This window comes from Callithrix jacchus, chromosome 6 (genome assembly GCF_049354715.1).
Source record: "Callithrix jacchus isolate 240 chromosome 6, calJac240_pri, whole genome shotgun sequence".
Classification (NCBI taxonomy): domain Eukaryota; kingdom Metazoa; phylum Chordata; class Mammalia; order Primates; family Cebidae; genus Callithrix; species Callithrix jacchus.
In genome coordinates, this window is record NC_133507.1 from 104,385,029 (window position 1) to 104,402,364 (window position 17,336).

Below are 17,336 nucleotides of genomic sequence, written 5' to 3' on the forward strand. Positions count from 1 at the left end.
ATGTATTTTCTGTAGATCATTCCCAGCATTTGGTATTGTCACTGTGTGTGTGTGTGTGTGTGTGTGTGTGTGTGTGTGTGTGTGTGTGTTTTGCCATTCTGATAGGTATGTAGCGATATCTCATGGTTTTAATTTGCCTGAGTCTCATGTCTCACGGTGTTGAACATCTTTTTGTATGGTTATTTGACATCCATATATCTTCTTTGGTGAAGCATCTGTTTAGATCTTTTGCCTGTTTTTTTAATTGGGATGTTTTCTTTTTATTTAGTTTTGAGAGTTCCTTATATATTTTAGATGCAAGTCCTATATGCTTTTGCAAATTTTTTCCCCCAGTCTCTGGCTTGTCTTTTCATTCTCTTAACAGTGTCTTTTGAGCAGCAGATAGTTTAATTTTGATGAAGTCAAAAGTGTTGAAGAAAGATTACCCACTCTCCACTGAATTCCCTTTTTACCTTTGTCAAAGTTATGTTGTCCATATATATGTGAAGGTATTATTCTGGACTGTTTGGTTCCATTAATCTGTTTGTCTTATCTTCATGCTTGTATGACAGTGTCTTGGTTTTGCTAGCTTTATAGTAAGTCTTGAAATCAGGTAGATTTAGTCCCCTACTGTGTCCTTTTTCAGAATTGTTTTAGAAGTGGTAAAAGTGGATGGACATCTTTGTTTTGTTCCTGTTATTAGATGAAAAGTGTTCAGTTTTTTGCCATCAAATATGATGTTAAATATGTTTTTCATAGATGTCCTTTATCAGATCAGGAAGATCCAGCTGATCCCTTTCCTCCATTCTCTGCCACTTTTAGTCCATCTTTCTTGTGCTTTCTTGCTGCTGCTGTATATGATCATGTCATTTGTCTTTTGTGGCCTAAACTCTTTCATCTGTATTTATGGTAATGGAAAAAATAAACTAAGTTTTTACCATTTGACCTTTGAAGTTAAAAGAAGGTCAGAAAAAACATGCATATTTTTATTAAACAAAAGAGATTATATTAATATTAATGGAATTTTAAATATGAAAAAATTGTATCCCAAAATTTTAATTCACCAGTGTGCATTTGCCTAAGTGCTTCTTTTTCTATATTTGTCCACATCTTTTATAGTTTGAACATCATCATTTATGTTCATCTCTTTTCACTCAATGTATATAACTTTTTACATCCTTTTTGAATATAAAAAGTAGATTTATCTTGATTTTCAAACTTTTAGAATATTTACAATTGTATAGGTACATTAAATATATTTAAAGGAATGAACATTTTTATAGATTATAATCTTTTTTTGAAAAAGAAATGGGCTCTTTCCTACTGTCAGCAGCTGTTTATACATATATATCAATTTTACTGCAACACCTTTATTTTTTTTTTTGAGACAGAGTTTTGCACTTGTCTCCCAGGCTGTAGTGCAATGGTGTGATCTCCACTCACTGCAACCTCCACCTTCCAGGTTCATACGATTCTCCTGCCTCAGTCTCCTGAGTAGCTGGGATTACAGGCACCCGCCACCACACCTGGCTAATTTTTGTGTTTTCAGTAGAAACAGGGTTTCACCATGTTGGTCAGGCTGGTCTTGAGCTCCTGACCTCAGGTAATCCAACCGTCTCGGCCTCCACAGGCATGAACCACCGCGCCTAGCCAGCCGTAACACCTTTCAAATGGAAAAAGAAAGATGTGATAGATAATTTTATTTGACCTTCTTTCCCCTTCTAAAACATGAAGATTTAGCATATTCTTTCCCAAAGAGAGAATTTTCAAGTAGTGAATTCTCCAGAAATTAATAATTATTGCATTGTGAAATAAAAAGTAAATGTGGCAAGAAGTGGGAATATATTTGGTATCTTGATAACTAGAAGTATTTTGTTAGTTTGATGGAGAAATCAAGAGCTGATTAGATAACTCACGTAATCTTTAGGTCTGTATTTATTTGGATAGATTATACTGTATTCAGGTAAGTTCTCCAGATACACTGTTTTATTAACTACTGTTTATTCTTTTCAAAGAATCAGCTTATAATGTTAGACTAATTAATTCTCAGCCATAGCTTGTGGAGTATGAGACAGAAAAGCAGGTTGGGAGGAGTGCTGGTTGTCAGGACATGAAGGGTGGAAAAGATAACTGCTGATAGTTAACAAATGCTTTATTGGATGTATTGTTTGATGGCTCCTCCTTGGCTTCTCTCTGATCCAGTAATAAACCTTATAACACCCAGGAGATAACCAAAATGTAGCTCTATACAGTCACCTTTCATAGTCGTTATGGCAGGTGAAGTTGTTAGGAACATTTGAATGTTATTTTTCAGCTTCAGATAATTGGAAACTAGGATGACTTAATGTTCCTCTATTGGAACCTCTGTAGAGATTGTAGTAGCAAAGTTCAAACTACTCATTCTAATTTTTGTCTCAGCTATTTTTTAATCTCCATAAGTGAAATGCAGAAAAGTAGTAAACAGTGATTATTTCAATGATGATTGCTTCTTAGTATTGGAAATATTTTAGTATTAGTATTGAAAGACTATCAGATCCAAAGTTATCAAGCAAATTAGTAGAACATTTAAAAAGAAAACACTTCAATTAATGATAAGCATTGTTGAGAATTCTTAGAAATAAGACATATGAGTAATGGCAAATTTTTCACTTTAAAGTTGACCATTTAAAAGGGGAATACTAGACATGTCATTTGGTTATTATACTTTTGGTTGGGAGTGTGAAGAATTACCTTTGTTTCTGGCTGTAAGTCTGCTACCTCTCTCAGCAAATTTAAAATAATTGAACTTAAAAATTCTCACGTTTCTAAGACGTTTGCCTAATTTAGGCACTTCTTTCACCCCAGAATTCACTCTTCTTGGAACCGAAAGAATATAGTGGGGTTTGTAATCCCAAAGCATTGCCCCAAGAAACACAGAAAACTGAAAAGAAGGAAAGGAGGTTAAAGCTAAGTCAGGAGGTTAGCTTCAGGTGCTGGTTTTCTTTTCCTGTCTCTTCACTTCATAAAATCAGGAGTTGATCACGCTTGTAATGTAATTATTTTCTGGTCAAGAAAAATGCCATTCAGAAAACTTTAGACTTCTCCAGTGATCTAGTTTGCAAAATAAAAATTTGTTCTTTGACCAGTATGAAAGAAATTTTATACAGATTTTTCTTCATTTTCTTAAGTTACATATAGAAGTTAAAATAGAACAAAAATTTATGAGTCAATATGATATTCTTTTCAGGAGAAAGGGAGATAATACCTTATTAAAGAAAAAGTGCATAATGACTTCATTCTTCCAGATTGTTTTAAAGAGCTTTTGTTCTCATATGTTCTTTCAATTCTAAGAGGATGCAATCATTATTTTTAACATTCCTCTACCTCCCACTTGCAGTAGAATATTTGAATTGTGTGTATTTGTTTCAGGATTTTGTTAGAGATCCAGTTTCTCAGCATCTTTACCAAAATGCCACTATTTTTTATTTTGGCTGTTAAATAGGTAATATCATTGAATCTCATAATGATCTTAATTTACATTTCCCAAATGGTTTATATTGAACATCCTTTCATGTGCTTAAAGACCATCTGTATATCCTGTTTGATAAAATGTCTTTTTATGTTTTTTGCCCATTTTATAACTGAATTACTTGATTATTTTAACTGTTGAGTTTTGAGAGTTTATTACATGTCTGAGTACTAGTCCATTGTCAGATAAATGTTTTACAAATTCTTTTTTTACAGTCTGTAAGTTTTAAATTTTGATGAAATATCCAATTTGTGTTTTTTTTTTTTTTGGTTTTATGAATTATCCTTTTGATGTCATATCTAAGAACACTTCACCAAACGTAGGTCCCTAAGATTTTCTCGTATTGTTTTCTTCTAAAAGTTACAGTTTAGGCTTTACTTTTAAATCTGAGTCAGGGAGTAGTTTTTTGCATAAGGTGTGAGGTTCATTTTTCATTTTGTATGTGGATTTCTGACTGGTCCCACACTGTTTGTTTAAAAGGCCGTCCTTTCTCTGTTGAATTGTTTTTGTACCTTTGTTAAAAATCAGTTGGCTGTACTTGTGCGGTGACTCTTGTTTTGTTCCATTGATCTCAGTGTCTCTTCTTCTGTTACTACCACTCAGTCTTGATAACTGTAGGTACATAATCATAAAATCTGGGAGAGGGATTCCCAGTTTATTTTGCTTTGGGAGTGGCAATATAGTTACTCCCACTTTAGTCTTTAAAAAATTGTTTTTGCTATAATGATTCCTTTGTCTTTCAGTATTTATTATTTTTAAAATTTGAGATAGAGGCTCGCTCTGTCACCCAAGCTGGAGTACAGTGGAACGATTTTGGCTCACTGCACTCTCTACCTCCCAGGTTCAAGTGATTCTCCTGCCTCAGCCTCCCTAGTAGCTGGGATTTCAAATGTGCACCACCACGCCTGGCTGATTTCTGTATTTTTAGTAGATGAGGTTTCACCCAGTTGGCCAGGTTGATCTAGAACTCCTGGCCTCAAGTGATCTGCCTGCCTAGGCCTCCCAAAGTGCTGGGATTACAGGCGTGAGCCACTGTGCCTGGCCTTCCATGTTAATTTTAGAATAAAATTATCTACAGAAAAAGTTCTGGGATTTTGATAGAAATTACATTAAACGTGTATGCCTGTTTGGAGAGAATTGACATGTTTACTAGTTTGAGTGTTCCAATCCATGAACATAGTTATGTCTCTCCATTTATTTAGATTTTCTTTAATTTTTTTCATCAGTATTTTGTCATTTTTAGCATAGAAGTTCTGTGTGTGTTGTGTCAGATTTATACCTAAGTATTTTGTTTTTAAGTTTAGCAGTTGCAAATGACACTGTATTTTAAATTTGACTCCTCATATTTATTCCTAGCATATACAAATACAATTGGTGGACCTCGCTGAACTTACTAGTTCTAGGAGTGCTTTTGTAGATTCCTTGGGATTTTCTATGTAGACATTATGTCATCTGCAAATAGGGCCAGTTAAATTTATTTCTGTATGCTTTTTCTGTTTTTTTTCTTTCTTTCTTTCCTCCTTTTTTTAACCTCACAGCATAGGCTACGACTTCCAGCATTATCTTGCATTTGAGTGGTTGGAGCAGGTATCATTCCTTGCCTTATTCCTGATTATAAGGGAAAACATTCAGGCTTTAACCATTAAGTATGAAGTTAGCTGTAGATTTTTATTTTTAAGATGCTCTTTATTATGTTGAAGAAGATCCCTTTATTTTTAGTTTTCTAAGAATTTTTATCATGAATGGGTGGTGAATTTTGTCAAATGCTTTTCTGCACTGATTGAAAAGATCATGATAGAAAAGATCAAAAGAAAAATAGGATTTTTCTTTCTTAGTCTGTTAATAAAATGGATTATATTGATTGATTGTTAAATTATTGGGTGAATCTTGTTGCATCTTTGAAGTAAAATCCCCCTTGGTACATGGTATGTAATTCTTTTTGCATATTGCCAAATTCTAGTTTCTTGTATTTTGTTAAGGATTTTTGTGTCTGTATTCATGAGGAATATTGGTTTATAGTTTTCTTTCTTTATGTTTTTGTCTGCTTTTTCCATCGGGATAAAATTGGCTGCCTAGAATGATTTGAGAAGTATTCTTTTCTATCCTACTTTCTGGAAGAGATCACCTAGAAATTGTGTTAATTTTTCTTTAAATGTTAGGTAGATTTTCCTGGGAAACCCTCTGTATCTGAATATTCTTTTGGGGGAGTTTTAGAATTATGAATTCAATTTTTAAAATAATTATTGGGCTGTTTAAACTATCTGTTTCATATTGGCTGAATTTTGGCACTTTGTGCCTTTCATGGAATTGGTCCATTTTATGTCAAATTTATGTTTGAGTTGCTTGTAGTGTTAACATTTCAATGTATGCAAAGTCTGTGTATTATCCTCTGTTTCATTCCTAATGTTAGCAAGTTGTGTTTTCTGTCTCTTTGTTAGGCTTGCTAGAGTTTTATTATGTTTATTGATCCTTTAAAGAACTAGCTTTTTTTCCCCTATAGATTTTCTCTATTTTTATTGTCTTTAATTTCGTTGATTTCTGTTCTTTATTATTTCCTTCCTTCTGTTTACTATGAGTTCATTTGGCTCTTTGTCTAGGTTCTTGAGGAGGGAGGTTAGATTACTGATTTGAGACATTTCCTGTTTTCTGTTGTATGCATATATTGCTGTAGATTTCTGTCAGCACTGCTTTAATCGTATCTCACAAATTTTGATATGTCGTGCTTTCATTTTTATTCAGTCAGTGTATCTTGATTTCCCTTAAGATTACCTTTGTCTAATGGATTATGTAGACTCTTGTTTAGTTTCTACATGTCTGGAGATTTTTCTGTTAACTTTCTGTTGTTGGTTTCTAGTTTGATATCATTGTTCTTGGATAATATATTTTGCATAATTTCAATTATTTAAAAATTTAGATTTGTTTTTTAGCTTAAGATACGTTCTCTCTTGAAATGTTCAGATGTTTAAAAATAAGGTGTATTCTGTTGTCTTCGCAAGAATATTCAATAAATATTCATTATTAATCCTCTTGGTTGTTAAGTTCTCTTATATTCTTGCTAATTTATCTAGTTCTATCAATTATTGAGAAAGGGGAGTTGAGCTCTCCTATAGCTGTGGGATTTATCTTTTATTTCAGTTCTGCAGTTTTTGTTTCATATATTTTTGCAGCTCTGTTGGTTGGTACATCCACATTTAGAATTGGTAATGTCTTGTTGGCTTGACCATTTTATCATTATGTAATTTTGCCTTACCTGTTCTTGTGAATTTTATTTGTTCCCAAGTCTACTTTATCTGGTATTAATATAGTTACTCCTCTTTTTATTGATTAATGTTTCCATGATATATCTCTTTCCATTTTGTACTTTCCACCTGCCTGTGTTGCTGTATGTGAGGAGAGTTTCTGGGAGACAACATTATAACTGGTCCATGTACCCCACCCCCACTTCACCAATCACTGTCTTTTTAGTTTCTTAGAGACAGGGTTTCTCTCTGTCTCTGACACTGGAGTACAGTAGCATGATCATAGCTGTTACCTCAAAGTTCTGGGCTCAGGGATTCCTCCCATCTCAGCCTTCTGAATAGCTAGGACTACAGGTGCATGCTACCATGCCCAGCTAATTTTTAAAACATTATTTTTTGTAGAAACAGGGCCTCCCTATGTTATTCAGGCTGGTCTCAAACTCCTGTGCTGAAGCAATCCTCCCACCTCTAAATTGTTGGGATTATATGCATGAGCCACCTTACCCACCCCATCACTGTCTTTTAATTGTGGAATTTTACTTGACTAGTGCTGCTTGTCAACCTACTAAGACTTTTCCCCTATATTATTTTTATATTTATATAACATTGGCTTTTACTTTGAGCTTTAATATTTTGAAATGAATAATCTATAAGAAATCAGCCTCAATTATTACCACTGATTTGAGATACTATTTTTTATTGTATTTTGCTTACTCATTGTTCATACTGCTTATTACTTATTGCTTACTTATATTCAATGTCCTAAATACTAGTCTTTGTTCTAGTTTAGTGTATTTCCTTTGCCTAATTGTCTTTAAGGCAGAAGTTTTATATGTTTTAAAGTTTGAATCCTTTAATGTTTGAATGTTTTCGAGTTTATTTTTCTCTTACATGAATGTTAACCTTCTAGGTATAATCAGTATTTCAAATAATTTGCTTTTAGAACTTTGAACCTACAGATTCATTGTCTTTAAACGTCTAGTATTGCTCATATTGCTGTGATTTCTGTTCTTTTATAGGCCATCTATTTTTTACCTCTTAGGTTAAAAATTCAGAAGTGAAGATTGCTCGCCTTTTCTATTTTGTTTTTGTTTTCTTTGGAATAGTAATAATACTATTAGGTTTTGTTTTCTTTGGAATAGTAATAATACTATTAGGTTAAAATGGAAGGTATTGTTTTGTTTTTTAAACTTCTGTGTTTCCCCAACACCTTAAGTTTTTAAAAAAACTTAAGGGCCTGCCAACGTTAAATTTTTCCTCCTGCTGTCCTTCTACAGTGTTTTAAAATACTTGCATCAGTGAGTAATACCCAACTTACTGAGGTAGCATAATCCTCCCACCCCTTTTGGCTACTCCAAAGTTTGTATATTTTGAATTGGAATATGTTTTCCTCAAAAATTTTATGTATTAAATCTCCTGGATGGAGCAGTGCAAAAAAAAAAAAGCTCTTCTTCAAAGCAGGTGGTAACTGTAGTTTGATGATGAAGTATGTATATCTAAATTATACCTACAATTCTTATTCTGGTGTTTCAAAATTTATAGCTGTTTTTCATCTAAGTTTTTATTGAAAAATATATAATAACTTTGCCTTTAAAACTACATTGTATCTTCTACCAACCTTTCATTTAGTAAATTTTTTTTTTCCGCTTAGACCTCGTGTGGACAGTAATGACCTCTCGTTTCCGATTGCCTGCTGGCAGAACCTACAATGTACGAGCATCAGAGTTGGCCCGAGACAGACAGCATACAGAAGTGGTTTGCAACATCCTTCTTCTGGATAACACTGTACAAGCTTTCAAAGTCAGTGTAAGTATTTTGTGTCTTTTAAAAAATAATCTCTGGTTATAAGTCTGAATTTAGATATATGTGTAAACTATAGGATTATTAAATTATGGTACAGTTTGAAAAGTCTTGTTCAAATAAGAAAGTCTTTTGGTACAGGATTATATTAGGTACGTGCCCTCCTTCAAACTGGGTCTTTTAAAAAAGTGTTGTTCACGGGACATTGTTGAGAAACAAACAGTGTGCATTATGATTAGTAGAGCAGATCCATAGTATGTGTGTGGTTTTCCTAAGTGTGCTTGAGGGTGCCTGAAAAAAATTGGTTCTTCTAAATAATGTATACATTTTCATGGCAATTTTACTTGTACTGTCTGTGAGCAAAATTTCTGCTAAACAAAGATAAAATGACAGCCCAGATCTTATCTGTCGTCTGAAATATTTATTTAACAAATATTTTTTCATCCTGTTTGTGTCTGGCTTTGCTCATTGTTATTTGTGAGTTTTACCCATGTGGTGTGTTAACAGTAGTTAGTTCATTGTTACTGCTCTGCAGTACCCTTTTGTATGAGTGTACTACAGTTTACTTATCCCTTCACTTACTATTTACTTGTCCAGTTTGTTAGTGTATATTTGGATTTGTTTCCACTTGGGCTTTTACCAAATAATACTGCTATGAAGATTCTTTTACATACCTTATGCATATAAAAATGTATTCTCCCTTTTTATTTAAAAAATCTTCAACCTATGGAAAAGGTAAAATAATATAACGAATACTCATATACCCTTTACCTAGATTGACCCAGTGTTAACATTTTGCACATTTGGTTTATGTTTTTTTGTCTCTACATGACGTTTTCTTTCCCCCTGTACCTTTTGAAAGTAAGTACTTTAGCATCCTAAGAATCTCATAATTACCACAGTACCATTATCACATTCCTAAATTTAACATTATGAAAATAGTAATACATACAGTCTGTATTCAAACTGGAGTTGCTTATTCTTCAGGTTGTTTAGGCATTTTCAAATTCTCCAGGATGTTTTCTGCTGTTCTACTTGGGTATTTCTATAATTTGAAATCTTTAAGTAATATAAAATATGAATCTTTCTTATTTACCAGTGTAAGCTTAAAATTTTCTGTGTACTACTATATAGCAGGATTATGAATTTATCTCAAATTCCAAGCTATTTCACATTGAAAAAGGGCCTACAGAGGAGTGAATGTTGCATCATTATCATTGAAAATACCTTCAAGATTATCTAAAATACCCAACAGATTCAGTATGCTTTTCTACTTTTGTATTCTGTTATCTGTTAATACGTAGGTGGAATATAGGTTGCAAAACAGAGATAATATAAAATGGAGAGAATTCTACTTCATACAAATGTCTACTTAATAGAAACTTTCATATATGAGATAGTTGATAAGCCTTTTTTTCCTATTATTCACGTATTAGAGTTCTTTTTTTGGAAAAGACGTACTTAATAACTTTTGTCTTAGCTTAAATCTGGCTAATATTTAGTTTTCATTTTAACTATAGTTTTGAATGTGTTTCAAATATTGTAAAAAGGTTTTGGTATCTTTCCCAGCTAGCATAATTTTCTGTGGAGCACTTTAGTTGACAGTAGTATGCTGTATTTTTCAATGTAGTAATCAATGTGCTGTCTAGTTATTCTTTTAGAATGACATATACTTTTATATGCTTATATTTAAAAAATATGTATTACATATATTTAGCTGGCAGTACTGGAGCTGGACATACTACCTAGAATGATAAGTAAGTTTACCATTCTGCGGTGCTAGCTACCATTATCTCAGGTCATCAAAAAACTTAAGAGGAATAATATTTATGAAAAATTGTTGGATATGTAGAATATTTATTCCTCTGGGTATTTGAACCCAAGCCATTCAAACCAAAAGAGTTGCTTTGTACTTTTGGGTAGATTATTTATCTTTTAATCTATGTGAATAAATCTCTAGTTACGTACTTTACAACCTGTGGAGTGGTATGTGGTAGCCTGCAAACTAATTGGGGATTTGAGAGCCCTGGTGTTTGTTTTCTTGTGTCCACTAAGTACCTTAAGTCTCAGAAATCCTTTGTGGGCAGCTTCCAGGTTCACCAGCATTTCTCTGTTGACCAAGAAGGAGAACTAGTCAGTTTCCTTTGGAGGGTACCAATCATTGATTTGTAAAGTCAACCACTAGAGTCATTGCTTTTTGTGAAAGATTTTTGCACCACAGGTGAAATATTCATGTTGCCAAAGCCTATTTTTTTCCATCTGGTAGCTATCTCATCAAAGCTGTTTCTGTATTTTCTGAGGGAAATTGATGTAATGAAGGAGTTGATATAACTTCACTAGATCTTGCTTTTACTCTGCTGTGGACATAGCAGAGTAATTAAGCCTGTTATTACTAGGTTTGTGTTGGCTTGCATTGTTTTAGTGTCAAGTCCTATTTTCACTGTGGCTTTGGTATAATCATTTATTTATTATAGCCAACCTGTGGAGTGTATTGTCCCTCTCATGCCATAAATTCATTGTCAACTCACTAAATATATTTCCATGAAATACTTTAAAATGTATAGTGTCCATACTACATGGATTGATTTCCTTAGTCTGTGAGGATTTTTTCCCCCTAATTTTTGACTTGACTGTTACTTTGGTGCAGCTGATTAACATTATCCTGTATGATGAACAAGGAAGGGCTGGAAGAACCAGCCTATTTTAGTTACTGTGACTGCATTAGAAATTACCCTAAAACTTAGTGGCATAAAATAACCATGTATTGTCCTCAGGGATTCTATGAGTCAGAGATTCACACACACACACAAAAAGGCTTAATTTTGCTCCATTATGTGTCAGGCCTCAGCTGGAAGACAAAGGCTGGAGGCTAGAATCACTTGAAGGCTTATTCACTCATATAGTTGTTACCTGAAAGCTGAGGCTGAGGCACCTATGTATGACCTCTTTATGTCCTGAACTTCTTCATAGCATAGTGGCTGGTTTCTAAGGGTGAGCATCTTTAGAGAGAGAGCCAGACTGTAGCCATATTGCCTTTCCAGTCTGGCCTTGGAAGTCATATAATGTTATTTTTTCCATGTTCTGTTTGTCAAGGCTGTCACAGAGTTACAGGAAGGGAAATAGACTGCATCTTGATAAAAAGTGGAGGATCATCATGTGGGATCAGAAATGTTGCTGTGGACTTACTGGGAAAATACAGTCTGCCAATATGACATCCTGGTGGAGATGTCCAGTTTGCCTCTTCCTTATCACTTACCATACCCATGTTCTTATTTTCATAGATACCCAGAAATTTCATTCCAGAACTGTCTCCTTTGCTTCTCAAGGGGTAGCTACCATATTTAAGGAGTAAGGGATGGTGAAAGACAGGTTTAATTTTTATTATTTGCTCTTTGTGTTGGTTATTTAAATTATTTAAAAAGTATTTTAAAGTATATGACATACTTTTTAAAAATGTATGTGTGTATATATATGACACATACACATCTGTCTTTTAAATTTGATTTATGTATGTTTTATAAGTGTATGTATATGCACGTAATTGGCTTATTCATTTACACAATTTTCAAAACCATATAGTTCCATAGGTCTTGAGTTTGTAGAGCCTCACTGCCAGTATTCTTAGAGCTGAGTGAGAGGAAGGGATTGGAGACGACTTACCTATTCACTATGTAGACTTTTTCGTATTATGCAGGCTCTGTTTATACAATACAGGCAGTACAATCTGTCTGTACAATTGGTACAGTGTAAATTAATCAACTGTACATGATGCTCCTGATTACAGAGTCCTTCATTCAGATAGTCAATCTCCAGTTCTCATAGTGATTGGCTGTAGGGTAGGGGAAGTGAGAGAAGTCATGTAGGGGCTGTTACTTATATAGACCCTCAAACAGCATTTTTTCAGTCTTCCCTGCCTTTGCTCTTTAAAAGATAATTTGTACCCTTATTTCTAGAGTTTGTGGGGTAAATGAACTTGCTTCTAGGCCTTTCTCACACTGTTAGCTTTTGTTCAGGTTTTTTTCTGTCACTTAAGTTGGTGACCACTTAAGCTGCTTTGCATTTTCCGAAGTTTTCGTAGTGTAGTCTTTTCTTTCATTACTAACTATATCTACACTGTTATTTTAGTGTGCCTTAAGCAAATGTTTATGTTAAGCCTTCCTCATTTTTAACCTTGACATCTCTCTAGTTGATTGTCAACAGTGCCTACCTTGAAGAAGAATTTATTAAATGCCAAACTTTTAAAAATAAAATCAGCTGTTAAAATGGAATTGGATATCTTTAGTATTAAAAGACATGATAATTTTGCCAGCTTTTATAGTATATGAAAAATCCAGCATTATAGTGTATGATAGATTTTTAAAGCTTTTATCTGTTTGAAATGCCTTTTTCCATGGCTGTAATCATATTAAACACTAGAAAATTCTTTTATCAAACTTATAGTTGAGCACAATTAAGGTGACCGTATTTTTGTTTTGTATTTTTTTTTAAATAATCAGAACCAATTTATTATATATGTTTAAAAAATGATAATGCTAGTTGGAAGTAGATCTTGACTTACAGTTACCAGTTTTTCTTGTTACCCAATTTTCTTTTTTTTTTAATTGCATTTTAGGTTTTTGGGTACATGTGAAGAACATGCAAGATAGTTGCATAGGTACACATGTGGCAGTGTGATTTGCTGCCTTCCTTCCCTTCACCTATATATGGCATTTCTCCCCATGCTGTCTCTCCCCAACTCCCCACCCCCCGCTGTCCTTCCCCTATTCCCCCCAACAGACCCCAGTGTGTAGTGCTCCCCTCCCTGTGTCCATGTGTTCTCATTGTTCAACACCCGCCTATAAGTGAGAACATGAAGATCAGTATTTCATTTTCTGTTCTTGTGTCAGTTTGCTGAGAGTGATGGCTTCCAGATTCATCCATGTCCCTACAAGGGACACGAATTCGTCGTTTTTGATTGCTGCATAATATTCCATGGTGTATATGTGCCACATTTTCCCAATCCAGTCTATCATCAATGGGCATTTGGGTTGATTCCAGGTCTTTGCTATTGTAAACAGTGCTGCAATGAACATTCGTGTGCATGTGTCCTTATAGTAGAACGATTTATAGTCCTTTGGATATATACCCAGTAATGGGATTGCTGGGTCAAATGGAATTTCTATTTCTAGGTCCTTGAGGAATCGCCACACTGTCTTCCACAATGGTTGAACTAATTTACACTCCCACCAGCAGTGTAAGAGTGTTCCTATTTCTCCACATCCTCTCCAGCATCTGTTGTCTCCAGATTTTTTAATGATCGTCATTCTAACTGGCGTGAGATGGTATCTCAATGTAGTTTTGATTTGCATTTCTCTAATGACCAGTGATAATGAGCATTTTTTTCTATGTTTGTTGGTCTCATGATGTCTTCTTTTGTAGTGTCTGTTCATATCCTTTGCCCACTTTTGAATGGGCTTGTTTGTTTTTTTCTTGTAAATCTGTTTTAGTTCTTTGTAAATTCATCCTGTTGTGGTTTCATCAAGCATATAGTTCTTGGATCTCATATCATATTTGTCATGCATAAGTCTGTTACTGAAAATGATATTTACTTCTATGAAGTAAATAATCTATTGAAAGATTATTGGGCAGTTACCCAATGATGATTTTATACATCTTTATTTTGAAGACTAACTGTGACTGTACACAAGTTGTCCTTGTCTGTGTTTCATATTCTTCCTTTGTTAAGAAAGAATAATATCTACCTGACATTAGGATGCTTAGCGTTAAACAAGAATGTTGGTGAAGTGCCTGTTTATGTATCTGACTAGCAGTATACATTTAAAAAGGTTGACTTTCCTCTATTACTTGTAATCCAATTGATCATTCTTTTGTTCCAGAAATGTTTTCTTGGAAGCATGTTATTTTTGAAATCCCACAAAATAGCAATCTGCTAATTTTTTGATATGCATATATAACGTTTTGATCCATGTTTTGGTGTACATATACTTCTTGCAAAACCCAGTTTTTTCCTGGCTGTATTGATTAAAAATATGTATACACAGAAATTTTAAAATGCCAGTTATTTGTAAAAAGTAAAGAGAAAACAATTGTCAAGTGTTACTTTTATGAGAATTAGATATTTTTTATCCTACAGAAAATTGTAGTTATTCGTGTACATTATTTAATAATTATTGAATACCTAATATACATTATGGAATATAATTCAAAAGTAGTTGTCAGCCATTAAATTCTGAGAGATGTGTTGGATTCTATTTGGAAAAATTTTCAGCTTAGTTTTTCTTCTCTGGAAATTACATGTAGATTTTATTCTTTTTTGTAATATGTATAATGCACAAAACAGTGCAGTACACAGATCTTCATTATATAACTCAATGAATTATTTTATGTATACACCTGTGAAGTACTACCAGATTAAGGCATTGAATATTTCTCTCAACAAAAAGGATTCCTTTGTGCCACTCTAAGTATAATCAGGCATCACTTAACAGGAATACAGTTTGATAAATGTGTCATTAGTTGATTTCATCATTGTGTGAGCATCACAGATTGTACTCACATGTAGATGGTATAGCCCATTACACACCTAGGATATATGATATGGCCTGTTGCTTCTAGGCTACAAACCTGAACAGCATGTTAGTGAACTGGCTATTATAACATAATGGTATTTGTATATCTAAATATATGTAAACATAGAAAAGGTATGGTAAAAATACAGTATTAAAATCTTAGCCAGGCACAGTGGTAGGCACCTGTAGTCCCAGTTACTCAGGAGGCTTGGGTGGAAGGATTGCTTGAACACAGGAGTTTGAGTTCAGTGTGGACAGCATAACAAGACCTTGTCTCTGAAAAATAATAAAAAAAATTAAAAAATCTATAATCTATGACAGTAGTCCCCAGTCTTTTTGACACCAAGGACCAGTTTCATAGAAGACAGTTTTTCTTCACATGTGGGGTTGTGGGGATGGTTTCAGGATGATTCAAGCAGATTATATTTATTGCATATTTAATTTCTGTTATTACGGCATTGTAATATAAAATGAAATATTTATACAACTCGCCATAATGTAGACTCAGTGGGAGCCCTGAGCTTGTTTTCCTGCAACTATATGGTCTCATCTGGGGGTGACGGGAGACAGTGACACCCGAAATATATTGCTTAATGTCCTGTTTACTTCGTCATCTTATTTCGGTTGCTGTCACTGCAGAAAATCCTACTTCATGAAGATAGGATGTTGGAAATGGAAGCAGAGTTTTCAGTGCTTTTGTGGCAATTTCAGGATATTTCCCCGTGACTTTAATCTGGAATTTATGGAGATGTGAAGTTGTCTCAAACATACTTTTATAAGGCCACAGTCATTTGCGATCTCTAGCAGTTGATTCTCTTCCAGCATGAACAAAGTTGATTCACCTGGTTTATTCACAAATGGGTCCCATATCCATTTCTTCCCAGTTCAGAAGTCTTTTATGGTTGGGAAGTAACGCTCAAACTCTTTTGAAAGCTGAGACCAATCTCAGAAGTCGCCATAGAGCTGCATGAACAGACATGAGTTAAGGGAATGCAGTTTAATGTGGTTGATAATTTTAATCACATCCTGCAAAACATTAAGTTCAGGTGACACTTTTTGGCTAACCAGCATTTCTTTATGGATGACACTGTGTCACATTCAGAAGTGACCTCTTTGATCCAAGTAGTCAAACCAGAAAGCTGTCCAGTCATGGCAGCTGCTCCTTCCATGCATATACTGACGCAAAATGACCATTCAGAGACTTGAATAGCTGTGCAGCTGTGGTGTTGGTTTGCAAGAAAAGTGTACATAACATATCCTCACACACATCCTTCTGAAAACTATCACACTGAAACAAGCATTGTTGCCTTATTACGAACTTTAGTAGACTTGTCAACCTGGATTAGATGCCATATTGACTCATTAAATCTCTCTAATGTTGTGCCTCAGTATCTTCTGTGATTTCGTCAGTTCATCTAGTTATGGTGCTAGCTGAAAGAGGAACATGTGCCACCTTTTGAACTACAGCCTCTCCTAAAAATTCATGACAAATGTGTTTAGCAGCAGGCAGGATCAGCTCTTTAAAGGACTCTTTAGTTTTAGCAGTGTGGCTAGCCACTAAGAATGTTGCTTGCTCTCAATGCAAATACATTTTAAGTGATGGTCTTCAATAATTGCTTCTATTCTTTGTGTTCACATTTTTTTTTCTTTTGGAAAACTCCAGAGGCTTATCTTTTAATGCAGGGTGCTTGGCTTCCATGTGCTGAAGAAGTTTTGAAGCTTTCATGGCTTCATTGGCTAGTTCGGTTGCCACATATCATACAAAGCAGACTTGGAGAATTTGAATCACCTGTTGCAATGAACCTGCAGTTTAAGTAGGACTCTTGGTATTTTAGATGCAGCTTTCTTTTTGTTGGCAGTCTTAGAATCTTCTACTGTCTCAACACTGGGTCTTTCCCCCTTTTCAAAGAAGCTCTCTGGTGATGTTTGGTTTTTGCTCATTTTGGCTAGGGTTAGCTTCTAGGCTTACCAAAACTGTGACTGAGACAAGTGCACAGTGTGGAGTAGAGGCAAAAGAGGCATGGACAGAAGTGGTAAATAAAAAAATGGGTAGGCCATGTGTGGACTAAAATAAGTGTCTGATTTTGACTTAAAGCCTGCCACCAGATGCAACTGTACAATTGGAGTATCTCAACTCACTTGCCAATATAAAGCTTGTCACTTGCCACTCACTTTGATAGGGTTTTGATATGAATCTGAATGCAATCGATTTATTATGGTCTCTGTGCAGTCAAACCTCTC

General features: G+C 34.4%; 1 protein-coding gene across 6 annotated transcripts in view; it reads left to right on the forward strand.

The window, feature by feature from the left end:
• The window catches only part of PTPN4 (protein tyrosine phosphatase non-receptor type 4), a 229,265-nt gene that overhangs the window by 32,299 nt on the left and 179,630 nt on the right, over positions 1-17,336 (forward strand). For all 6 annotated transcript variants that reach the window (XM_002749530.7, XM_078327965.1, XM_017973535.4 and 3 more), the window contains exon 2: positions 8,378-8,532. In XM_002749530.7, coding sequence (XP_002749576.1) covers positions 8,395-8,532 — 138 coding nt within the window. In that variant the 5' untranslated portion in view covers positions 8,378-8,394. The remainder of the gene's footprint in view (positions 1-8,377; positions 8,533-17,336) is intronic.